Source organism: Sesamum indicum, linkage group LG10 (genome assembly GCF_026168435.1).
Source record: "Sesamum indicum cultivar Baizhima isolate 11 linkage group LG10, ASM2616843v1, whole genome shotgun sequence".
Classification (NCBI taxonomy): Eukaryota; Viridiplantae; Streptophyta; class Magnoliopsida; order Lamiales; family Pedaliaceae; genus Sesamum; species Sesamum indicum.
In genome coordinates, this window is record NC_142666.1 from 21,664,615 (window position 1) to 21,689,504 (window position 24,890).

At 37.5% G+C, this 24,890-nt stretch overlaps 5 protein-coding genes and 1 long non-coding RNA gene across 9 annotated transcripts; 3 read left to right on the top strand and 3 right to left on the bottom strand.

Annotated features, from left to right (window-relative positions):
* Positions 1-1,291: 1,291 nt before the first annotated feature.
* LOC105178871 (uncharacterized) lies at positions 1,292-4,726 on the top strand. Of its 2 annotated transcripts, none has more exons than XM_011102435.3 (4): positions 1,292-1,634; positions 2,772-3,504; positions 3,715-3,877; positions 3,991-4,726. In XM_011102435.3, exons 2-4 carry the CDS (start codon positions 3,015-3,017, stop codon positions 4,028-4,030), a joined length of 693 nt encoding a protein of 230 aa, XP_011100737.2. In that variant the 5' UTR covers positions 1,292-1,634; positions 2,772-3,014; the 3' UTR covers positions 4,031-4,726. The 2 variants fall into 2 exon arrangements, with proteins under 2 accessions (XP_011100737.2, XP_011100736.2); XM_011102434.3 differs by lacking the exon at positions 1,292-1,634 and adding an exon at positions 1,774-2,348.
* A 415-nt stretch (positions 4,727-5,141) lies between these two features.
* On the bottom strand, positions 5,142-10,709 carry LOC110013293 (uncharacterized). Of its 3 annotated transcripts, none has more exons than XR_016067769.1 (4): positions 10,575-10,709; positions 9,697-9,851; positions 8,178-8,237; positions 5,142-8,065 (listed from the first exon to the last, which is right to left on the bottom strand). It is a non-coding gene; the product is annotated as an uncharacterized LOC110013293 (long non-coding RNA). The 3 variants fall into 3 exon arrangements; XR_016067768.1 differs by having other exon boundaries at positions 5,142-7,816; positions 7,908-8,065; positions 8,178-9,851; XR_016067767.1 differs by having other exon boundaries at positions 8,178-9,851.
* Positions 10,656-16,396, top strand: RWA2 (O-acetyltransferase family protein). The gene is made up of 16 exons (XM_088885712.1): positions 10,656-10,906; positions 11,252-11,343; positions 11,744-11,884; positions 11,955-12,011; positions 12,115-12,187; positions 13,152-13,310; positions 13,837-13,986; positions 14,078-14,333; positions 14,419-14,537; positions 14,673-14,759; positions 14,834-14,922; positions 15,030-15,092; positions 15,222-15,278; positions 15,552-15,648; positions 15,747-15,905; positions 16,117-16,396. Exons 1-16 carry the CDS (start codon positions 10,874-10,876, stop codon positions 16,120-16,122), a joined length of 1,638 nt encoding a protein of 545 aa, XP_088741838.1. The 5' UTR covers positions 10,656-10,873; the 3' UTR covers positions 16,123-16,396.
* A 479-nt stretch (positions 16,397-16,875) lies between these two features.
* On the bottom strand, positions 16,876-19,303 carry LOC105178869 (Rab5-interacting family protein). Its single transcript, XM_011102432.3, has 5 exons — positions 19,164-19,303; positions 18,546-18,694; positions 18,181-18,376; positions 17,523-17,542; positions 16,876-17,191 (listed from the first exon to the last, which is right to left on the bottom strand). The coding sequence occupies exons 2-5, from the start codon at positions 18,659-18,661 to the stop codon at positions 17,161-17,163; spliced, it is 363 nt and encodes a 120-aa protein (XP_011100734.1). The 5' UTR covers positions 18,662-18,694; positions 19,164-19,303; the 3' UTR covers positions 16,876-17,160.
* A 106-nt stretch (positions 19,304-19,409) lies between these two features.
* On the top strand, positions 19,410-22,111 carry LOC105178868 (Pentatricopeptide repeat (PPR) superfamily protein). The gene has a single exon (XM_011102431.3). The coding sequence runs from the start codon at positions 19,808-19,810 to the stop codon at positions 21,800-21,802; it is 1,995 nt and encodes a 664-aa protein (XP_011100733.2). The 5' UTR covers positions 19,410-19,807; the 3' UTR covers positions 21,803-22,111.
* A 201-nt stretch (positions 22,112-22,312) lies between these two features.
* LOC105178864 (Translation elongation factor EF1B/ribosomal protein S6 family protein) lies at positions 22,313-24,718 on the bottom strand. The gene is made up of 5 exons (XM_011102422.3): positions 24,295-24,718; positions 23,598-23,652; positions 23,404-23,460; positions 23,079-23,156; positions 22,313-22,901 (listed from the first exon to the last, which is right to left on the bottom strand). The coding sequence occupies exons 1-5, from the start codon at positions 24,577-24,579 to the stop codon at positions 22,459-22,461; spliced, it is 918 nt and encodes a 305-aa protein (XP_011100724.2). The 5' UTR covers positions 24,580-24,718; the 3' UTR covers positions 22,313-22,458.
* Between the last annotated feature and the right edge of the window lie 172 nt (positions 24,719-24,890).

Consider the following 24,890-nt stretch of genomic DNA (forward strand, 5'->3'; position numbering starts at 1 on the left):
TTTATTTTAAAAAGAGAAAAAGAATATGAAAGTTTAATTCCATGATGGTAATTAAGTTAGAAAATGGATGCCATAATTCTATAAAAAATAAAAAAATACTCCCTCCTAGACCTAATTATTGTATTCACTAATTAGCCGCCCACGTACGTCAAAAGACTTGAAACAAGTAAAAATATACATAAAAATATGAAAGTAATTACAATATTAAAGAGTTTTACAAAGTAAATTAAATTGAAAGATTGAAGCCCTAGGGTCCCAACACAATCCTATCTCATCATCAACACTCAAGCGACGATCCTTAAACAATTCCACACACACCAATACATAATCACCGTTAGGTAGCATTTCAATGTAAAACCCTTCATTTCTGTACCTCTTGGGTTTATTGTTTATCTTTTGATCTGTGACGTCCCAAAGCACGACCTTAACCTTGTGTCCTAATATCACATGATTGGCCATACAGATGTTCCAATACCTAAAAACGTGCTCAAACATGTCTGAAAATGAGACGATAAGCTTCCCGGCCATTACTTCTTGGTGGGTTAGGAGTTTCTTGATTTGCCATGGACTTTGAGATGGAGGAGGGTAAATGTCCCGTATCTCAATTAGAGCTCGAGTAATTTGATACTGGTTGGTGTTGGCGTTATGACGACCTTGTTCTTCTGCCTTAGATAGGATGAAACTGTGGTAGAAAGCTTTCTTCATGGTGGGGGGACATTAAACCAATTCTGAATCAAAATCCTTCTGATTAATTATATATATATTTGCATGTATGTATGTGTCTGTAATGTTTTAATTGTGTATATAATTACTGGAATGTGTTGGAATATATATTGGGCTCTGAAAATCTCATGTTTAAGGTAAATTGGGATTGCATATCAATTATTATATTTGATGTGATCTCTTTTCTTTTGGCAAAAATGAGTTTCTTTTCGAAGAGTTTAGGCACAGAAAATAGTGATTTCTTTATAGTGAGATCATTAATAAAGAATAGATCTCTCTTATAGAGAAACAAATACATATTCATATGTATAATTTAGAACTCTTGACATGATGAGTTATGGTAATAATATGGATGAAGAAGCCGGCGAACAAGGGGCGGAGCGGTAGACTTTGAAGATGGGCAGGCCAAGTGTGCGTCGGTGGGAAAATTAGATTAGCAACAAATAAAAGAAAAGACAAGAAATAGAGGCACGACTGTGGAGGCAAGTATCGCGCTTTCAGTGCCAATAGGCTGTCGCTTTCAAACTAACTTCATAAACTACTCTTACATACGATGTGCATTCCACTCATTTAAACAATCGCCAAAATTCATTAAACCTCAACCTTCCTTCTTGTTCTGTCTCCATCCAAATGCCCAAATCCTCGTGCCCATTTGCTTCTTTCTCTCTCTCTTACACATACAAACACATGACTAAAGTTTGATGAGAGAGAGGGGGGGATAAGACTTGAGAAACGAGAAAGATTGAATCTTGATCAGCCCACGTAAGTTTTTTTCTTCTATGTTGTCGAAATGGCAGTGGCAGCTACACAAGAGGGGTAGACAGGAGAAAAATTGAGTTTTAGATTCAGAATCTTGAGGATTTGTTGTTGACAATCTGGGCTTTCATTGGGTCGAGGATTTGTCTCAAAAGGTACTTCTCTTTTTCAAGTGATTTTCTACTTATGTATGTTTGTGGAGTATCGGAATGAGTTGAACGTGTCGGGAAATTCTTACATCCTTCTTGGGACGGTAAAAACTCACAAAAGATTTTAATTTGATATGATGGATAGAATGCGAATATGGAGTAATTAAAGTATTTTGGTATGATCTAATACCCGGAAAAAGATACCATTTTTAACTGTCATAAAAAGACAATACCACCTCTCGCCTCTCAAGACTCTTCCACCTTCCACGCAGCTACCCTCCGCCCCCAAAAACCGACCCCATCCTTCTTTCTCATATTCTCTTCTCTCTGAGCCCGCCTCTCGCCGCCATCAGCGGCCCACGCTGCAGCAACCACCACCACCCTTTTCCTTTATATCTTTCTCTCCCCATGGTTCCCATTTCATTCTCTCTCTTTTCTCCCAACACCAAGAAGGAAGCAGTTCTCAATCCTCTATCAGTTTTTGGCTTCAATTCTTGGAAGAAAGATAATTTTGAATTCTTCACCATTAAATCTCTTCTCGCCTCATAAAAATCTCAACTTTCTTCAATCTTGTGCACTTTCACCCTTCACTTCTGCCGAATTTGATCAACCTCCGGTGGCTTGATTTTAGTGAGTGAGTAGGTCTTATCCGGAAGCTCTCATCCTAAGCTTTCAGTGGCTGTCAGGATCATTGCATTTCGATTTTTGTACGACTTTAAGGTGAGGAAAAAAATCGAAATTTTCAAGCTTTCTTTGATTTCAACTATCTTTTGTCAAACATTTTTGAAATTTCAGATAATTATCTGAGGGGGGTGCGGGGGAAGTGCCTTTACATGAATTTGGTGATTCTTTTCTCTGCTAATGGAAATGGTTGACTACTATTTTGTTCTCTTTACCCATATTAATAATTGGATTTTGTAGCCTGTTTTTGTTCTTTTCTCTGCCGATAAGCAATTATTTGAAGAATCAAAATATCGTATTCATTGTCTTTACTATCATTGTTGTATAGTGGCTTCTCATTGTAAATTAATTTCATTATCTACCGAGCCTGCATTTTTATTTTCTGTGCAAAGGGAAGAAGGCTGTTCTTGGAATGACTAATCATATTTCTCATTTGTTTTACTTCCTTTCTGATGCACGCAGGTTTGACTTGCAAAACTTCTGGGCTTAGGCTGAAGAATTGAATTCTGAGCACTAACTTTTTGCAGTTGGGCCTAGAATCTGGTGCTGTACAAGTAGTTGGTTTTACTGGTTTTATGAAGGATGTGGGAAGTGAATCGAGTTTGTCATTTCTTTATTAGATTCTAGTGGAACGGTGTTTTGTGTTAAAGTTCACGTTTAGCTTTGCAGTATAGAGACTTACTAAGGCTTAGGAGCTTCAGGAGTATGGACGGCATGCTAGTAAAAGAAAGAGACACCGTCATTGATATTGAGAGCTGTCTATGCGCAAGCAAAGAAGTAGGAAATCCTGCCTGTTCAGATGATAAAAGTGGAAATACAGATTCCTTTGTTGTGTGTGGTGTGCCGATAAGTGCACATGAAATTGTCAAGGCTGAAAAAACAGTGTGTGTTTCCAGTAAACCAAAAGATGCTGATGAGCTTTCTTCGGAATCAGGAAAGAACAGTAAGAGGGAAAAGCGCAAGGCAATGAGTGCTAAGAAGCCTCCTAAACCTCCACGGCCTCCAAGAGGGTTGTCACTGGATGCAGCTGACCAAAAACTGATCAAAGAGATTTCCGAACTTGCCATGATGAAACGTGCTAGGATTGAACGAATTAAGGCTTTGAAGAAAATGAAAGCAGCAAAGGCATCATCGAGCGGAAACCTGATAGCTATGTTTTTCACCATTATCTTTTGCATTGTCGTCCTTCTTCAAGGTATATTTCGTCACTGAATTCTGAACTTCAGTCAGCATATATTGATCATGAGTTTTGAAGCTCCATGGGCTCATTTTGCTAGGAAATGTAGAATAGATTTGGCAGTAACCAGCCTCAATTTCTGTTAAAAGCTTGCATACTTCCTCCATAACTTGGATAAATGAAAGGGCTTGCTCATAATTTTCTGACTGGAAAATGATGTCTGGTTAGGTTGCCACTCCTGGGGAATTTCTCCTAGGACTAGATCAGCCACTCCTATTCCCGGTACACTGGAGCCAAATGGAGTAGGGGCAGCAGGAAATATTGTTGTGGTACAGGACCAGCTGAACTTGTCAGCCATTGGTGTACCATTAACCAGTGTTGAATCTCCAAGGTATGTTCTTGTCTTGATTTCCTTTTACTTTGTCGTAAGAGAGTATTCTCTTTGGAGAACGATGTTGTTCTTACAGGTTGTCAAGATAATAGAGCATTTCTTGATTTTTGCAGTCAAACGGAACTGGTTCCTGGTTCAGATAGCAAGGGTTAAGCGCGTTAACACCAAGTTCTTTTTTGGAAAGAGGGGTGTGAGACACATTTTCATGTTCATGTGAGTTCATGCTTGTAACACAGCGTAATACTGTATAGGAAGTCTTCATGGTTTGCTTTGGAGCTTGTTCAGTGCTGGCCACTTTAGACCAGTAATTTTGCCGACATACCTTTGTACAGTGAAACTAAAAGCAAAATTCTTAATAAATGTATTTGCTGCCGATGCACAGCTGCTATGGGATCAGGATGGTTTTGCTTCCAATCAGAGCTTCTGCGGTGTTTGTAAACTGTAGCTCTGTTTGTGGGTTGGAATGCCTATGAGCTCTCTGAGATGAAGTTTGTTGAATTGCGTCGGGACCATAGATCATAAATCAGTCGTTGGGATCATAGTCATTGGATCAAATACAGTAGTCGGTTGTGGTCATAGATTAGTCGTTGAATCACATACAATATCCGGTTGTGGTCATAGATCAGTCGTTGGATCACATACAATAGCTGGTTGTGGGCTCGTGTGAATCGATCAATGAGCCACCACAAGCAAGAAATATCATTTCTTCTGGTGTTGGTGCCGATCTTGAGCTACCTATAATGTTACAACCCCCAAAATATTCAAGTTATAGTTGTTATACGCGCGCGCGTGTGTGTATATATATAGCAGTGAATTATGGGTGTCTAAATGAAGTGATTTTTAGTTGGATTTTCTGGCCCAATTGAGTTTAGATTTGTGGGTTTTCAATTGTTACAATTAGGTGTATGTAAGGTGTTGGGGGATTAGTGCAAATAATGACAGTACCCACCCATCACATGCGCTAATTATTTTCATTATATTTCGTAATTAATGGTCACAGTCCCATCCCATGTGCTACTGTGAATTCCAGCCTATTAATGGCAAGTCCTTGAGTTTTGAATTTTTTGACCCTGCAATGACAATTTTATATATATTATTGTTTAAAGCTGCTACATTCAAATCGGAATAGGAATCAGGTGGGCGATGATTAAATGGGTGAATGGTGATGATCTACATTATTTTTTATGTTAAAACTCCACAATTTCTACCAACACTTACATATAATAGAGTTTGTGGGACTCTACATCTAATCTATCTGCAAAAATTTCAGAAAATAATAATCTTTGATTCTTTAAAACTAAATCTTAAGTAACTAAAACAAATAACCAAATAAAAGACGATTAAAAATCTAATACCAAAAAAATACATTAAAAAAGTAGTACTCCTACCTATATATCCTTATCCTAATCCTAATCCTATACATACCAATATGAATATGAATGATTCATAAAGTACAACCACAAAATATGAAGAAATAACAAAGCATGGTAGCCAAAGCTAAGTACTCCACCGCTGACACTACACCCCATAACACCTCCTCCATCCATACACTCCATCCACCCCTGGAGAAGTAGGAGAAATGGAGTTCCGGCCACCGGAATATGGATGAAAGTACTGTGGAAAGACCAAATTCCGGCCACCTGAAAGCTGACCAGTACCAGCTCAATCCTAGGCACATCCCTTGAGACAAGGGGCCGGCCGGGCTTTGCTCCTCTGATTCTGCAGCTGGATTTAACTACTTTCCGGCACTATATGGTATGAAGAAAATATTCCATGGGAGAGGGCTGTTGATGGTGAGAGAGAGCAATTATATATATGCATATCTTGGATATATGATGATTCTGACGTACTTGTGATTGTGATTTTTAAGTAAAATTTTAGTGGTGATAAGGCTTGGTAACACGCAAATACACGTGGGCCGTAGCTGACTTTGTCAATCAATTAAGCCCATGTTTACTGTTTAAGTGTCAAAATATTAATTTGTGATTGACTACATATTTAATAACTGTTTATTAACTTAGGATAGATTCAATAATCCAAGTATTTTGTATTTACTTGTTTTATATTATTTAAGTGATTGGAAACTACAATTACAATTTTAACTTCAAATAAAATAAAATTGATGTCAAATCAATCTAATCCCTCATTTCCCATTCACCTTCTCTCCCTGTTTTCATTTTGTGCTCCAGCCTCCAGGTTTGCTCAAAATATGTTGAATTCAAAAGATGCATGATGTTGAATGATTAAAAGTATCCAAATTTCTTTATCTAAAAACATTTAATTATTTTTGTACATTTCTATGATTTTCTGAATATGATTCTCAAAGCCTGGAAGCATCACACATTTAGATTGATATAGCCAGAAGCCAATTCAAGAAATCATAAAATCAATACCAATTGATATATATCAGTTAGAATGAAAGCAGCAAAATACATCTCTTTTCCCAAGCCATCATCAGCACAATTGTAAACCAATTGAATCATCAAACAATAGAAACAATCTTAGACAACCATGATGGTATCACAAGGAAGACAACTGTTGGTTATCAACTCCAGCAATAAAGCTCAGAAATCAACTTCAATCAAACTATTACAAAAAAAATAAATGGGTTTGATACTCTTACACAATTATTCAACAAGATAAGAATAAAAAATAAAAATAATTATAGATCTATATAAGTACAAACAGATTTATATTGTAAATAATATAGCAGTTAAAGGAATAAGAAAAGATAGAAGATCTTAGTTTCAGAAAGCCAGATTCGGATACTGTAAACCCAAACGCCACAAAGGCCTGCAACCCAACTCATAGTTGCTTAAAACATAGAAATACAAAAGCACATATCAACTCAGGATCGTTATCAACCACAAAGGTTAGTTCACTAAGAATTTTTAATTGGGAGCCCATAGGAGATATTAGAGTATAAGATTTCAGGTCTAGTTTGAACCAGAATGAAATCGAATATTTAAGGGACTAGCCATTAATAGCCAGAAGGGATGATCGAGAAAAGAGGCGGTGGAGGGAGAAACGAGAAATGACGGAAGAGAAACCAAGACCAGGGACAGAAGGAGATAGAAGACGAAGAATCTAAGCTTCGGGAATTAGGGCTAGGATTTTTACTAAGAGCGAGAGAGGCATCATATTTAAAGAGGTGGTACCGGATCAGACTGGTGGCCAAGTAAGGGAAGTGGGCTTGGATAGTTGATATGGGCCGGGAAGCTAAGTAGGCCGAGATGTTTTAGCCATCCAGTGCGATGGGCTTTAGGCCTCAGGCAAATTTGGGCCACACAATTTTTACAACAACCATCATCAGAAGCAAAAACAACCCATGATGACGACAACATTTCATCTATCCCTCATCTCTAATTCCTGAGGAAATCGGAGATGCTTCCCTTTAGGCGTCGATAAACCTTTCAAATGCAACATCCCACAACTAGGTGAAGAAGCATCCATGAGTGGTGATTCACATGCATCATCACTGCCACACACTTGCTCCTCGTCTTGAATCTCATCATCGTTGCTGTAAATAAACTAAATGTGTTTGCCCTTAAACTTTGGCCCCTCCTTCACATTATTCTTGTTGATTCCTTTATAAAGCTTGTCAAGCAGGTCAACATTATGTTCACCAAATTCATGCCCTTCTTATTCTTCATATTGATAATAATTGTCATCACATTCTTCCTCGGGACAGTTCTCTCCCTCTTCTTCTTCATCGTCATCCCTAGTGCTGCTGTTATCCACCGGAATAGACCAAATCGACGAGTCGTCATCATCAGTCTAGGGTTTCTCTTTGCTACTCTCTATGTCTCTGTAGACTACTCTTTAATAAGTCACCACGAAGAGCACTCATATGAATCAGATTTCTCAGAGAAATCCAGCAACAGAGACCTTGCGATCAAATTCTCAAACTCAACTCTCTTGTTTCTTATCAGCAAACATCTAAAATCAAGAAAAAGGGATCAACATTGTACGCTCAAAACTCCAATAACAGAATCATTATACATTCACAAAGTTTCATTCTTTTCTTTACCAAGAAAGACCAGGAGTCAAACTCGATTAGGTGTCTACGATCTCATTCCCTTGAGATGGGGAGCACGATCTCCCTACGATGGAGTAGCCGGAGGTGGTTGTGAAGAACCAGCTCCCGCAGCAATGTTAGTAGGTAAAGTGCCTTTCTTAGCACGAGCTCTGTTAACAATTCAAGCATTTATTATGATATGATCTGCAAAGAGGTGTCAGATGAATATTATATACATAAGTAGAAGAGGGAGAAAACAACAAGCTAGTAAAAGACCATCACCTAACGAACCTCGGACTTGGAGAAGTGCTGGAGACAGATCAACCAACTTCAGGATGCTCTCTGTCAAAAAGCTTATCAGCCTTGTACCAATAAAGGGTGACACTATTAATTACATCGTCATCTAGCCCCCCCCCCCATAAGTCTCGGGTGCTTTAAATCACCCCATGCGCAGGGAAAAAAGCTAGTTTTAACCAGATGGGGGACGAATAAAAAAGAACTTATCCTTCTAGAGGCCTACATTGGATTTAATTTTATCTAAGAACCTACAGTTTGACCTAGAGGTAAGATAGAAAAATCCCCGTTCACCAGACCTCTTCGAGGTCGTGAATTTATAAAGGGATCAGAAGTTATCAAAATTGGGTTCAAGTTGACGATAGTGCATGACTAATATAAACGCAAGTATATGGCGAATTCTAGTTGCATCGGACACACCTCCAATTGGCTTAATATTTTGGATACAGGTTGAGGGAGGGGAAAACGGAGACCTGCCTCTAGGTGAGCAATGGATAAGGGACAGAACCCTTCAGGAGGATGATGCATTCTATCAAAAGATCGAGTCAGGAGTATATCAAAATCTCTAGGGATATAATATTTTTCTCTAATCACTCTAGAGGCAATGTTCAGAGTACTAACGGTCCTATCCCATGAGTCCCTAGACATCATAACTTCATATTATTCAAGGGTATTATTTGTGGGACTCATAATTTCTATATCAGTTTCTACCCTAGGAGGAATACTAGAAGGACCTATCTTAGCAAGGGGTTGGGGCGAGGTCACGGATGACCGTGAAGAATGGGAGTCGTAGCTAGACTCTGAGCTTGAACTAAAATTATGAGACATGAGGAAAATTTAAAGGAGATTGAGAAAGAGTACCTAGTGAAAGAGTATACGGAAGCCCAACTGATCGCACTTCGAAAAGCAGCTCACAAGAATAAAGTGAAGAACAAGTCAAATGACAAGTGTATATATGCGGTAGATCATGAAAAGGGGTGCCCAAAGGGACAGTTGGATGTAGAGTACTCTAAATGGATCCTATGGCCCAAAATAAGCGACTATTCAAATTCTCTTAGTGCATAATCATACACTAAGAAGAATTGAGAAAGTAATGATGGGGGATTAAGAGTACTACCATGAAAAAAGGCAAAAATATCCCTGAAACAATTCAAAACTACAAGATTACCCAAAGATATGAGATCTATGGGTCAGTATATCGGGTCGGTTTCGGGTCACAATCCAGATCCTTGACCCGACCAAAAAATCTTGCCCACTAAGACAGTCGGGTCGGGTCACGTGTTATGATCGAGATTTGCAACTCGACCCGAAACCCATATTTATAGACTGTTGATCAAGATGATGTCATTGAGTTACGATGGCGACACGTGGCAGAATACGAGTGGACCTCTCAGGCATGCTTAGGGACCCACTGGGGCATTATAAATACCTTGCGTTTAATCCATCTATGGTAAGATATTTTATTACACTATAACTCACTTTAGATCACTTTGAGATCGCATTTTACCTTCTTTTCGATCTCGAATACCTCACTGTCTTAAGCATCAGAGAGTTTTAGATGGGGGCCACTCAATGAGCTTAACGATCTGCTTTCTTTTCTCAGGTCCGCTACCCTTCTGAGGAAGCAAGGTGACCAATAATCTGCGACCCTGATCAAACAAGCTGGCCAAAAAATATGTAAACAAGTTATTATATGAGATTATGAGGGATATCACTCTTTATCACAAGAAGTAAATATGACCTAACTATAAATATCCATTAATACTCCCTTATTTTTTCATTAATTCTATTTTATTTTAATTATAATTAAGTGGAATAACATGAAAAATTCCTCAGGTCCTGCTTCTTTTGACCAGAAAATTGGTATGTACGATTAATATAGTATTGTTGATGTGAATTAGTACATGTATAATATTCAAACCAACTACACGGAACAACATAGATGCAATATTAAATAAATCCCAGTTGTAAGTTTGAGTTATCTTGTACTAATTGTGATTTATCACTCAATTTAAAATAAAAAATTTATGAGAAATCCCAGTTGTAAGGTCCTGTTTCCAAAATTTTGATACAAACTTTAATAATTACACCTAACCCCACAACCATCAGAATAAATATTAAATACTCAAGGATCACAATAAATAAATAATTAGATAAAATAAGCAAAATGGTTATTGAAAAAATACATCCAAAGGAGTACACGGCTACGCTTCTTCCTAGTGATTGTCACAGTCGCTGCCGCTGCCGACACAAAATTCCATCTTCCCCATCAAAACCAATAAATTTCTTTTTATTTCGGGCTATGAATATTTTGCTGCATAGGGCCCAGAACATATGGGCCCGAATATAGAATATTTGGAAATAGAGAAAGTAAATAAAACGCACCCGATCACTCACACGCTGAAGCTGAATTGTGATCTGCCAACCACCTGAAGTATACTCCTCTGCTGCTGCTGCTGGCTGCTGCCGCTTTGTTTGTTTAATAATTATTATTTAATATAGACACCGAATCTAACTACACGCCTAGAATATAGCACTTCTTATCCCACCGCCAATTGCTCTTTTATCCATTTTCACTCAGATCTGTGTTGTTTTTACCTTCGATTCTATTTCATCTCCTTTTTCCCGCGCCATTGTTGAGTTTGTAATGCTCGTTGAGTCGTTGTGAAGTGACTGCCGAGAAAATGGTGATCTACGGACCGTTAACGCCTGGTCAGGTTAGTCGATTGTTACTTGTTCCTTTAAGTGTGCACATGCGTGGGAATTTTATGCGAGATTTGAGCTTTTTTTTTTCGATATTATCGGATGTGATTGTAGTTTGGCAAGTGTTTTGGTAGTGTTTGAGTGGCATAATGGGAGGATTTTGTGAGTTATGCAGTTGATCTGAAGATTTTTAGTTGGAAGTAGATGTGGTGAAATGCTTGTGATGTAAATGTGAAATTTTTATGTGAATTTTGCGTTTTTTTTTAAAAAATATTTCCGTATTTTCATGCTTTTGTGTCTTCACTATTGAAATATAAGCTTCATGATCTTTTATTTATTTCTTAATTTTTCCAATGCAGGTGGCATTTTTCCTTGGAATAGTTCCAGTATTTGCTGCTTGGTTATACTCCGAGTATTTGGAGTACAGGAAAAATTCTTCATTTTCCAAGCAGTAAGTTGAAAGAACACTGTCACTTTGATCTGATTTTAATGCATTAGTAAATGCACAATGACACTTGGAACGTTATTTGAGAAGAATATTAATCTGGTGCGCATGTCTATTGGAAAATATTCATGAGATAATAACGGAGTTGCATTTGCTGAATATATTGAAAAGATTAGGTCTGTCTCTGCAATGGTTATTGAATCATCATTAGTGAAACTTTGATATGTAGAAGACAAATACTTAATTCACGGACTTTAATGAGTTAGTGTGCTGTTAGGTGACTTCTGAATGATCTTGAGACAAGATTATACATGCCTTTTCTTTGCATTACTACTTGAAAATGGATATACAGTTCCCTGTATGTTGCCTGCTTTTGAGTTGCTCGCCCTAAATTTCCATACTTCAGTGGCAGGAATTCTGATAGCAAGTTGGTTGAGTTAGCTGGAACAGTTAAAGAAGATGACAGAGCTGTTCTTTTGGAAGGAGGTGGCCTCCAATCGGCCTCTCCTAGAGAGCGGAATTCATCCGTAACATCCCATGTCATTAGGTTTGTGAAAATTGTACTATACTTTCATGGATTGATAAAGTAGCTGACTGTGAATTCACTATCTAATCAGGTTTCTTACGTTGGATGAGTCCTTCTTGCTGGAAAATCGATTGACTTTGAGAGCTATGTAAGCATGCAGTTTCAACTTCTGAGCTATAGATATTCTGATTAAAGATGAGATTTTTAAATTTCTTTTCTTCATTCTTATTCTTTTAGCTTATCTCCTGCAGATCTGAGTTTGGTGCCCTTTTAGTCTACTTTTACATATGTGATCGCACAAATCTTCTTGGTGAATCAAAAAAGGTTTGGATGTGATTATCTTTTTTTCTCTTTCTTTTTTAATGCATATCTTCACCCGTTTTTGGCAGTAGGACCACACATTCAGTCATTTGTTTTGTGTGGATTATGTGAATGATATAAGGGAATTGGTATCTCATATATGAAGGATACAACAAAGAACAATAACCATCTAATTATGTATTCGCTATCTTTGGACATATAATCAAGCAAAGGTACGGGAAACACAAAAAATTTCAGGGAAATATGAAAATAAAGGAAAATGCTTGACAAATTGACAAGTTAATGGATCTTTGGTTCACAGTGATTCTATCTGCAATGTTGTTGACACATAGAGGTTCCTGTTTTCTTCTGCATTCCCTCAGTCCACCATCTCATGAGTCCCGTGGGGATATTTAGCAGCTTGTAACTCATACCTGATAACCTGGAACCATGTGGACAATTTAGCAGCTCGAAACTCATACCTGATTTTATCGGATCATGTGGGCAGTTTAGCAGCTTGCAACTCATAGCTGAGTTTCTAGGATCGTGCTTGAAAACCCAAATTCATGTGTTGTTTTGATAATGTGTTTATAGGGTAAGTGATTTCCACAACAAATGTTATTACTGCATCCAAACTACACTGGGTATTACCACCAACATACAAGCACGGAAACAATTCTCCAGCTTGGATTTGCATAAAATGAAGGATTCCTGAGTGAATTCACAAGAATACAAACATATCTTCCCTGCATGGCTCTTCTCAAGTGATCCGTTTTTTCCCGACTTGCATTGGTTCTTTTTGGGATGTGTAATGAAATGGAGAGCTTAAGATTTTTTCCTCCTGTTTTACTGGTTTAAATGATCTTAACCTGCAATGACACTGTACATGATGCTTTACATTTTATCTGCTCTTGTATGCTAATTCATTTGATAGGTTTATGTATTTGTTGATAAGCTTTTCCAACGAAATTGTCATTTGTGTTGGCAGAGTTATAACCGGGATCTGTTCTTGTTCCTGTACTTCCTTCTCATCATAGTTTCAGCAATTACTTCTTTCAAGATACATAATGACAAGTCACCATTCTCTGGGAAGTCAATAATGTATCTAAACAGGCATCAAACTGAGGAGTGGAAAGGTTGGATGCAGGTAATTTTCTGACAAATCATTTGTATTTCCATCTTTAATTTTGATTGGTGAACTACTGTGTTTACTTCTAGGAGTGTCTTTACCCTTACAATTTGACGATATAGGGAGCACTTTATCATATTTAGATTGTTGTAACCATTTCAACGGGTTGTGAGTAGAACTATAATTAAATGAAATGATTTTGATTTATGTTCAGTTATGCATTGTATAGCTTGGGAGCCTTGTTATTATTCATTCTGTTTGGATATCTTGCCAAATAACAAGGAATGCTCCCTCAAACAAATAGAAAGCAATGGAAAATTTGTCATTTTATACGTATGCGGTTATTGCTTCTGCAAGCTTAGAGGCCATTCAATCTTTTAGGGGTTCTTGTCCACTAAAAAATGAGTATGCTTTCAGTTCCCAGAATAAATTTCAGCTGGATGTATTCAGCTGTTTTTTGGTGACATTTTGCACATACCTAGTACTTTCATGGCATGTTCAGGCTGGAATAAACAGTTTCGATTATTTATCCCTGTATGTGCAGGTCTTATTTCTTATGTATCACTACTTCGCTGCCACAGAGATCTACAATGCCATAAGGGTCTTCATTGCTGCATATGTGTGGATGACAGGATTTGGGAATTTCTCATATTATTACATTCGCAAGGATTTTAGCCTTGCTAGGTTTATGCAGGTATGATTTCTTTCGCAAATGTTTTCAGTAATTTCCTTTGTCGAACTCTTGGATTCTAAATTGATTCTGAGAGATCGAGATTGGCTGACAGATGATGTGGCGGCTTAATTTCTTGGTGTTCTTTTGCTGCGTTGTGCTTAATAACAATTACATGCTATACTACATATGCCCCATGCACACTCTCTTCACACTGATGGTGTATGGGGCCCTTGGTATTTTCAACAAGTATAATGACCGGGGAACTGTTATAGCTGCAAAATTTCTAGCTTGCTTCTTGGTGGTCATTCTTATATGGGAAGTGCCCGGGGTATTTGACCTGTTCTGGGGTCCCTTCACTTTCCTGCTAGGTTAGTCACTAGCTGTACTACGAACTTTGTGCCTTCTGAGTGTGAATATATGTCTCACTCTGAACATGAGAAATATGTGTTTCAGGTTACACTGACCCAGCCTCAAAAGTCAAATTTCCGCTTTTGCATGAATGGCATTTCCGCTCAGGCCTTGATCGATATATTTGGATAATTGGGATGATATATGCATATTACCATCCAACGGTAAGTTTTTGGTCCATTGCCCACTCTTGGGTTTGTACGCCGGATACTGGGCAGTCAGTATTTGTCTTTTCTATCCATTTTGGAGTTTATCTTGTTGATCTTTTGCCATTTTGAGCCGTTAGAATGGTTTTTCAGGTGGAGAGATGGATGGAAAAATTGGAAGAAGCTGAAACAAAGCGCCGGATATCAATCAAAACTATTATTATTATAATTTCTTTGACGGTATGCATTGCTCTCTCAGCATGTTCTTGAACATATGAAGTTCATGTTACAGTGTAAACAATTTTTTGATTCAGATTGGGTATCTATGGGTGGAATTCATATACAAGCTTCCGAAGATTACTTACAACAAGTATCATCCTTATACATCATGGATTCCGATAACGTATGCACATTCTCCAGACTCTTTATTATTCATACACTAGATATGTTGCAAGTGCTCTGGGAAGTTAATGTTGATCAGGATTCTTCTTTCTGGTTTCTGCTCATCAGCGTATACATATGCTTGCGAAATGTGACCCAGCATTTCCGCTGCTACACATTGACACTTTTTGCGTAAGTATCAATGCAGTGATAAGATTATCACATCAAAGCAGTTCGATGAAGAATATAATTTGGATTCCCCCCCCCCCCCCCCCAAATAAGATCACTCAACCAGACAGTTGACTTTTTTTTTATCAACAGGTGGCTTGGTAAAGTCACTTTGGAGACTTATATCTCACAGATCCATATATGGTTAAGGTATGAATGTATCAACTGTGTATGTATATTCTCAGTAATCATCTGAATTCTATTGGAACATACATATGCAGGACTACAGAGGACAAAGGCAAATTTAGAAACTTGATAGAATCATGCTTCTCTTGTTTACTTGATCACCGATAATATATTTACTTATTTCATAAAAATTGTAGAGGTAATTATAAATGCCAGAAATATGGTTCTAAGCTGTTCAAAACTGTACATTTACCCCTGGGTTATGAAAAATAATAATTTTGAACTGGAGCAATGCAGGTCCGGTGTGCCAGATGGTCAACCAAAGCTCTTGCTTTCCTTGATTCCTAATTATCCACTGTTAAACTTCATGCTCACTACGTCCATATACATTGCGGTACTGTCTCTTCCATGCCCTTCTTTCTGTTAAGTCTAATTTTTGCAGTGTAAGCTAATGCATGAACTGATAAAGGATTGATCTGCTGAACCTTGCAGGTATCTTGTAGGCTTTTTGAATTGACAAATACATTGAAATCCACATTTGTGCCAACTAAGGACAATAAACGTCTGGGACATAACTTAGCTGCAGCTGTGGTGATAGCAGGGATTTTATATATCTTGGCAGTCATATTAGTCAAAGTTCCTCAAGTGATGGTAAGTCTTCACCCAGATTCCTGTTATATCTTTTAGCCTGCCTGATTATTGGCTACTTCACCATTCTTGATAGCGCCATTAATGTTTACTTTTATAGCTGCTTCAAAATCAAGAACATGCACTCTAATCAATAATGTAATATTCTGCCCCTGTGAGATTTCACTCCGATTATTTGTTATTTGTCTAACTACTGGTATATGTGAAATTGCAGGTGTGAATTTTTCGACGGTTATAACGAAACAAGACTACCAATATGGTCCATGCAACAGAAGGTTTCTTGATGCAGTATAGACACCTAACCGATCATCAAATCAAGCAATTTTTAAATTGTTGGCTTTGGCGTACGGGAGTTTCTCTTAAATTGTATAGTTATAGTTGGGCTGTTTAAGCCATTATTGCCAATAGTTTCGGTTTTCCGATTATAAAAAACCTAGCAATTGAGGTATAGGATAATAATTTGGTTGATAATTATTTTGAGCCATTTCAGACTATTCTGTTTAGTATCATTGAGTGTCAGCGTAGAAACTGCTGCTTAATAGATGAATGGTAGAAGAATTTTTGGTTGATCTTGAGAAAATAAAACCCATAATACAAATTGTCAATTCTTGCCAATAAAAAAGGGAGTTGTGGACTCTCGTCCTTTTAGGGTAAGGGTGCATTTGAATTGATGGCTTTAGAGTTAAAAGGAAGAATTTGGGGAAAAAATTAAATTACTCGAGTTGAAAATAATTTAAAATTCATCAATATTAAATAAAACATAGTTTAAAATTAGAATGAAAAGATTAGAAATATAACTTGTCCAAACAAATTAAATATCAATAATTTCAAATTGTCAGATAACTTCAGGTCAGGGTTTAATGGTTAAATCCAGTTATTTTAAGCAACCACAAAGTTATATACATTCTTGGCTCTCACACACGCCCTGAGAGAAATGTATACAATCAACCATTACAGAGATGTGCTCTGTATCTAAGAATAAACACGAGAGACAATTCATCAAGACGCTGAAGTACATAAGCATTCTCTGATGGAAAAATTAAGTTAACAGCTGATGCTATTTCTGCAGACCAGCACTCTTACACTGCTAAGAAAACTTAAAAATCATAATGAGCATAAAGCAATGTTAATGATTTAATGGTGAACATTGTGAAATCAAAACTGAGTCCTCTTTCTTTGCTCCAGTGCTTTCATGTGCAAGTTCATGTACCATTTCATTGCAGGCAGCAACTTAGCACAAATCTTCATTCCACATTCTTCAGAAAATATGCACGATGTCATAGGCAAATCTATTCCGATGTCAAGGAAAGGGTGCAATATCTGGTACAAATGAGAGAATTTCTAAGCACAATGCTACTTGAGAAAAGAAGAAAAAAAAAGGTAGACGTATCCTTGTCCTTGGTGCTGCCAACAGAAAGCACCAGTTTAGCAATCAAATGCTACAATTAGTTAGCAGGCTAATGGCTGCAAAAGATTTCTGTTAGTTTCGGACACAAACATAAAGGTATCAAGGCTTAGTTTGTTTACGTTCTTTAAAGTTCTAATTAATTTTTGAGAAAAAGGAATAGAGAAAAATTCGACAGTTGTCTAAACACAAAGAAATTTAGAGAATAAGGATACGTCCAGAATAGCACGAACGACTGCAAGAGATAAAATAGCCACAATTAGAGATATATTATGGTGAAAATGTGAAAAGAATCATAATGAATATCAATAAAATAGGAAAATACATGCACCACAAAGATTTTTATATTCTTGTAAACTGTATAAAATGGTCAAGATAATACAATTTAGGGAATCAGCAATCTTTTACCACAAGTAACAAATGTAATACTTATGCTATGACAACTTCTGAGAAAGATCTACTGGAACCAGTTTGTACTGCTTCAATACTATACCAATCCCATAGAGAGGCAAAAGCAACGATAAAGCTGGCATCTTCTGCTACATTATCGTAAGATTCATAACAATCCCACTCGCATTTTTTTCCATACACTACCAATACCAATGTAACTACCACAGATCATATTACAAGTCTATGTTTGGAAGAACTAACAACCAGTCTTTCCTAGATCATTCACGGAGAGATGAATAAAATACTTCAACATGAACCGACGATCTTATACTGCAACTGCTTTATTATGGAGGGAAGCCATGTATTTTCCCACATGAACTAGTTTGCTGAAAGTGCATATCACAAGAATGCAGTTATGTATAAACAGTCAAGACATTTCAGCTTGGAAGTTAATCAGCCAAGAAATATTGAAAAGGTACATACCAGAAGTCCACCTAAAATGCCATCAAGAACAATCCGGTTCCAGCTATCGAAATAAGAATGAACAGCAAACCCTGTCTTGGCAGCAAGTCCTACAGTTGTAATTGCCATGACAAGGAAATAGAAGATGAATCCCATCAGGCCAGTGAATCCCAAAATTCCGGCAATTACTCCACCTATAATAGACATGAACGTGCGGCTGAAACAGAAGAAGTGACCATGTCTCAGTATGTTTCCAAGCCGACATTTTTATTAAAGAAAAGAGTAATAACTTGTCATCAAAGTTACATAATGTAACTCTTTAGTAAATTAGGCACTGCACAATTGCAATTCTGTGAAATGACAAAACAGTAAGGCAATAATCAAACCTATAATTAATAACTCTCGTGTTGTTTTGCATGTTTTCGACATTGAAAGTCGGTATCTCATCCAAGGCATCACTTGATTTCTTTTTGTGCGGATTTGAATCTTCATGGACTGCCATGGCTTTCTATTCTTCCAATTCTCGGCAACAATTCTGAAGGACAATAGGAAAAGAGAGAAAGACAATTAATTGATAACAAATGTATTTAGAACAAGCAAGCACGGTACATAACAAATCTACAAAACCATAAAACTGCAATCCCATCAGGAGACATTTAAATGTCAATAAGATTACAAAGACTTGCACAGTGAAAGACCCAAAAAAGTTAATAACAATAATACAATGCAGCAAGTATTTCGATTTATTCAGCCACAAGTAGATGCAAAATTCAAGTAATTTTTTACCAACCCACAATAAAGATCTCAGCTTTCAAGTGGGTCATGAAATCACAAACCATTAAAAACCAGTGATACAAAAAAATCATGCGAAAATAAAAAGAATTCAGAAGTTGAACAGATCTGCATAAAAGGCAGTAGCTTTTGAACATCACAAATTAATCTTCTGAAAACTACAACGGATAAACGTAAAGGCATCAGTATACATATTAAGGCAAAGCAAGTACCTCAGCAGCTTAGGGAGACGAGAAAGATCGGTCAGCTCTGGGTGAAATTTTCCGCTTCGTAAAACACCCCTGATTCAGAGATATACGGGTTAACATGTTTTTTAATTAAAACCAAATTTGGGTTGACCCGAATTATGTTGGACCCAAATATTTAGGCCCAATAGGTGGCCCATTTAAACCCCTATTGATTTTGGGCCTGAAGCCCATAAGACCTGTTCAGTTCATCAACCAAGATAGAGCTGCGCACAAAAGCAAGAAAAATTTTCAAGTAAACAGAAAATTAAGAAGGGGGCCTAATTTGTTTACTCCAATTCAACTTTTTTCCTTTTTGAGGTAATTTCTGACTATTTTCGTTTATTTTATAGCTGAAAGATTGATCTTTTGCTTTCTTTTTGGCCAAAGATTGTATCTTTTGGTTTCCTCTCTCTCTTTGACAGTTTAAATTTGTAGTATGCTTGCAAACGCAACTGCAATTGAGCTGAATCGCACTTCTTAGAAACCCTCAGAGATTTATCCTTTATTTTTTCAGTTTCTTGGACCTTTTCTTCTTTTTGGCCAGAGAATTCGATTATAGTATTTGAATTGTTATTGAGTTTGTCACAATTTTACTCTTTTTAGTTCTAATTTTGTATGTTCTAGCAATAATGTATTTGAAGGAGGGGTGCTCTTTATTGTTAAAAGTGCATAAGCCTTCAATCCCGTTTGTACTTAGCACAAACCCAAAGCTTGATTTTCAGCCGCAGAGTGAACAGAATGATAAAGGTAAAGTTTTTATTGAAGAATCTGAAGTGTTGAAGAGATTGGAAAATGAAAATGATATTGCGGTAGCAGTGGAGTACTTTAAATCCATATCTAATTCAAGCTCTTTTAAGCACACCCCTTTAACATATGGCATGATGATCGAAAAACTGGGGCACAGAGGTGAGATGGATGCTGTGCAATACCTTTTGCAACAGATGAAGTTGGAAGGTATTAGTTGTTCAGAAGATTTATTTATTAGTGTGATCAAGTCTTACAGTTGTGTTGGGGCGGCTGAGCAGGCACTGAAAACGTTTTATAGGATTCGTGAATTTGGTTGTGTTCCGACAGTCAGGATATATAACCATCTATTGGATGCATTGCTTAGTGAGGATAGGTTTCATATGATCAATCCACTATATGTTAATATGAAGAAAGATGGGTTAGAGCCAAATGTGTATACGTATAATATTCTGTTGAAGGCACTGTGCAAGAATAATAGCTTGGCTGGGGCTCGTCGGTTGCTTGGGGAGATGTCGAACAAGGGATGTGAACCTGATAATGTAAGTTATACAACTATTATATCGTTTTTGTGTAAATATGGTAAGGTGAAAGAGGCAAGAGATTTGGTTTTGAAATTCATACCGAGTGTGCCTGTGTATAACGCATTGATTAATGGATACTGTCGAGAAGGAAAGACCAATGAAGCTTTGGAGTTACTGGATGAGATGATGGAAAGGGAAGTTACTCCTAATGTCATTACATACACTATGATTTTGAATACTCTATCTGATTCAGGTAACATTGAGCTCTCTCATGCCATCTTGGCCAAAATGTTTGTGCGAGGATGTAATCCAAATACCCACACATTTACTTCCTTGATAAAGGGGCTATCCTTGAAAGGTAGATTACGGGAAGCTCTTGATGTGTTGATTCAAATGTTCAGTGATGGGATTTTACCAAATGAAGTCACATATAACACGCTAATTCATGGCCTCTGCTTGGCTGGTAATATGAATGAGGCTTTGTCTATTCTTAAGAAGATGGAGGCAAATGGCTGCCTTCCAAATATAACAACCTATAGTACCCTCATTGATGGTTTTGCTAAGTCAGGGGATTTGATTGGCGCGACTGAGATATGGAACAAGATGATATCTCTTGGTTGTCGTCCAAATGTGGTTGCATACACGTGCATGATAGACGCACTCTGTAGAAATTCCATGTTCAACCAAGCTTATGATCTAATTGGAACCATGGTAACAGATAAGTGCCCACCAAATACAGTTACATTCAATGTCTTTATCAAGGGTTTATGTGAGAAAGGTAGAGTTGATTGGGCTATGGGTTTGTTTGATGAGATGGAAAAATATGGGTGTCCGCCTGATATTACCACGTATAACGAAATGTTGGATGTTCTATACAAAGTTAACAACAATAAACGTGCATTTGAGCTCATCAGCGACATTGAGCAAAGGGGAATCAAGTTTAATTTAGTAACCTACAACACTATTACACATGGTCTGTGTTCATGTGGGAAGCTAGAGGAGGCAGAGAAGCTTGTTGGGAGAATGATAATCCAGGGAGTCGAGCCTGATACTTTTACACTAAACATGCTAATTCATGCTTACTCTAAGTGTGGCAAGGTTGGGTCTGCCATGCAACTTCTGAAGTCGATGAGCAAGGTAAGCTTGCGCCCTGACATAGTTGCTTACAACAGCCTTATATGTGGGATGAGTGAGCAGATAGATTTAGAAGCAGCCAGCGTTTATCTTCATAGAATGATAAGAGAAGGAATCATCCCGAATATTTCGCTGTGGAATTTCTTGGTCCGGAGTTTGGTGAGCAAGATTGGGTATGCTGGAGCAGTGAACCATATGAATGTTTTGTTGGCAAGTAAGTAAATATGATTATATGAAAAGGTTATAAAAGTCTCCAGCTCTGTTATAGCCCAAGGCTGACTAACAAAGGAATATATCAGGACACCTTTGCTGACCACAGGGGATGCAAATTTTTTGACTAGGATCTTGTTAATGGACCTTCCTCAAGTAGTTGTTGCCTGGATGGCATGTTAATCCAGAGTCCAAGATGCAGCCATTGATTATTCAATGGCGTTTGTAGATGATAATCTGCAGTTGTGTGCCCATTACACTAGTGCTGTAGTGATTCTGTTGTTCTTACACTTAGCCGAAGGCTGCTTATTTCTCTTTTCACCTTTCTTTTCTTCTCCTTGTACATATGTCCTGGGGTTTGGGCTTCCTGGATGACGCCATGGATACAATATGAATTCCACATAATTTACAAGCACGTTTTAATATGATTTCAGTTAAATAAGAATAGTTTGTCGATGCACTTCACTCAGTCAATATTCATTTTTCTAAATCAAATGGTTGCCTGAATGCAACAACCGAAACTGAGATCTAATTCCTTTGTAATTACTTGAGGAGAACTCAACATAAAAAGAAACTGTTTTCCTATAACCAGCTATCTATCGCAGGAACAACTGGATGTTACAAGCCGAACCATACATTAAAAGTTTCACTAACATGCGTACAAGAAACTATCGTCCTACTTTCTCAGCTTTTTGCTTATTTCTTCCAAGATTATCACTCATCTCTAAATCACCTGCATCATCATCAACATAGATAATACCTCCATCATCCTTGTATGCATCACCCTCATCATCCCATTCTTCATCATCATACTCATCATAATCTATATCCTCCTCCTTGCCATCATCATCCATATCAGCACGTAACGTGTGGAACTCAGGAGGTGGAGGACAATCTTCAGTCTCCGCCTTGTCCCGCTTCATTACAAGGTGTCGTATGACCCTCTCGTCTCTGTCTAGAATGCTCTTGAAGTCGTTAATCCATTTGGCTTCCAGCTCAAAGTTCATTAGGATATAGTGAGCACTCTTTGCCTTCTGTATCTTGTACGCTAGCCTACGTATACCCCAGTCGCTGAATCTCCATATCTTGCCCTTCTTTTCCCTCAAGAAATCTATATAAAAGTTTAATAATAAATGAGAAAACATCGCAAAAGAATTGGAATGTCCTATAGCTTCACGCTATAGTGAAAACAAGGAGATTAGTGACAAAGAAGAGAGGGAATTAGAATTACAGCTACTATTACCAAATGCAGAAAGTCAGATTTTTTACATAACCCAGCAAAAATCACCTTGAACTTTGTTGTTGACTTTCTCAACCTCCTCCTTGTAATCCTCATGAATTAAATATACCACTTCATAGTGTCGCACTGACCGGAAAAAAGGGAAAAAAATTAATCATTCGAGCCCATTCCATTCAGCAGCAAAGATAAATAACGACTTGTAGGAACTTTTTGGGTCTGACATGGTTGATGCCAAATGTTTTTCTTTGATTGTAATCAAGTGCACATTAGCCTAAGGTTTCAACTATCACTCCCTCCCAAATGTAAACAGTCTGTTCACATTTTCATTACAATAAGCACAAAGAAAATAAGAAATAGTAATGCAAATTCTTACTTCGATCAAAATCCATATCACTTTCAAGCTGCAGATTCAAAGCCTCAAAGAGTTCGCCTGCAAAGAAAAGTTCGATCTCATAGCTTTAGTTTCCATATACCATGTTTCGTTCCCTCTTCTTTGTTAAACAGATACACTATAAAGCAAACACCAAATAGAATGAAAAGGGAAAAAGAAAAATAATAAGAACTCACGTTCTTCTGCATCTGCAAAGGCTGGCATAAGCCTACCATCTTCCTCAACCTCCCTCTGCCGCAACAATCGACAAATCAGCCAAAACCAATTGGGAAAATGTGGAATAAGGACAAGTTGATTATATATTCTTCTTTAGACACAAGAAATCATCAACACTTTTAACAACTTAAGCCTCTATGCATAAAAATCTTAAGGAATAAGAAACAAAATCCACGTTCTATTACTGAATCACTGAGAACTGAGGTTCCCATGTTTACAAATTGGTTCAATTAAAAATACTCCCACAGCTGATGACCTTCTCCAGTCCCCACCATAAGCATATTCGTAGCTACGAAAATCCCCTACCGATAGCTCTTCTCCTTGGTATACTAATATAAAAGAGCAACCATATTTAAAGAAAAAGAATATTCAAAGAACTCAACTTTAAACAAAATGAAAACTAACATTTGCTTCTGAACTTGTCTGTGGGTAGACAGAAAAACAGAACATACAAATGAATTCTTGAAACGAACACAAGAGATGCGCATGCTGTCTTTTCCATATTACAAATATAAAAAAAAAGCACCATTACTACAATCAATACGAGAAAACAAAAGAACCCAACATTAAAACAAACCAAAAACAGAAACCCCGAAACACCAAACAATTGTGCGCTCGCGCGCGCGATTAATCTATAAAAGCAACTAAAAGAATAACCTCTTTGAGAAGCACGGCTTCAGGAAAAGGGCCCGTGGCTTCATCAGGCTTGGGAACGAAGTTATGGCTGTCTCCTTTTTTCTTTTTACTGTTGTTCTTATCTTCTTTCTTGGCAGCAGTCACTACAACTGAATTGTTCCTGAACCTCAATTTCTGTGAAAAGAATGGTAACAAGCAAGAAAATGATGACGAAAAATAAGGGCATCTGCGTCCATTATCTGATCCCCAGAAGTAATTTCTGCTGTTCAATGCGAATTGAGGAGATTTCAGTGCGATGGCTTCCATTACACTGTTCTCTGGAGCAGTAGTAGATAGGAGAGAAGGATTTAAGGGGAGAAGGGATTTTTGGGCAATTTGAAGAATCTATTGGGGCTGTTAGGGTATTTAAGCTCCGTACACTCCCAAGTCATGGAACTCTCCTCTTGCATTTAGTTTCCCTAATATAGTAACGAATAATTCTGTTGTTATCTGTTGGGCTGCAAAAAAGACAATACTCTCCTCACAACAAAATGTTAATTACTTTATGGGAGTTCATTTCATGCCCATCTTGTGGGCAAATCCGTCCACGGGACGATTTTTAGGCAAAATGCTGTACA

Bases quoted from the DNA above. Each gene is read 5' to 3' on its own strand.
- LOC105178871 (XM_011102435.3), top strand. From the start codon at position 3,015: ATGGACGGCATGCTAGTAAAAGAAAGAGACACCGTCATTGATATTGAG. The intron at 3,505-3,714 runs GTATATTTCGTC...ATGTCTGGTTAG, and splicing joins CATTGTCGTCCTTCTTCAAG to GTTGCCACTCCTGGGGAATT. The intron at 3,878-3,990 runs GTATGTTCTTGT...TGATTTTTGCAG, and splicing joins ACCAGTGTTGAATCTCCAAG to TCAAACGGAACTGGTTCCTG.
- RWA2 (XM_088885712.1), top strand. From the start codon at position 10,874: ATGGTGATCTACGGACCGTTAACGCCTGGTCAG. The intron at 12,012-12,114 runs GTAAGCATGCAG...TATCTCCTGCAG, and splicing joins CGATTGACTTTGAGAGCTAT to ATCTGAGTTTGGTGCCCTTT. The intron at 15,093-15,221 runs GTAAGTATCAAT...TTTTATCAACAG, and splicing joins TACACATTGACACTTTTTGC to GTGGCTTGGTAAAGTCACTT.
- LOC105178869 (XM_011102432.3), bottom strand. From the start codon at position 18,661: ATGGCAGTCCATGAAGATTCAAATCCGCACAAAAAGAAATCAAGTGAT. The intron at 18,377-18,545 runs GTTTGATTATTG...CTTCTGTTTCAG, and splicing joins ACGAGAGTTATTAATTATAG to CCGCACGTTCATGTCTATTA. The intron at 17,192-17,522 runs GTATCCTTATTC...ACATCGGAATAG, and splicing joins TCGTTCGTGCTATTCTGGAC to ATTTGCCTATGACATCGTGC.
- LOC105178868 (XM_011102431.3), top strand. From the start codon at position 19,808: ATGTATTTGAAGGAGGGGTGCTCTTTATTGTTAAAAGTGCATAAGCCT.
- LOC105178864 (XM_011102422.3), bottom strand. From the start codon at position 24,579: ATGGAAGCCATCGCACTGAAATCTCCTCAATTCGCATTGAACAGCAGA. The intron at 23,461-23,597 runs GTGAGTTCTTAT...TTTTCTTTGCAG, and splicing joins CTTTGCAGATGCAGAAGAAC to GCGAACTCTTTGAGGCTTTG. The intron at 23,157-23,403 runs GTAAGAATTTGC...TTTTCCGGTCAG, and splicing joins TGATATGGATTTTGATCGAA to TGCGACACTATGAAGTGGTA.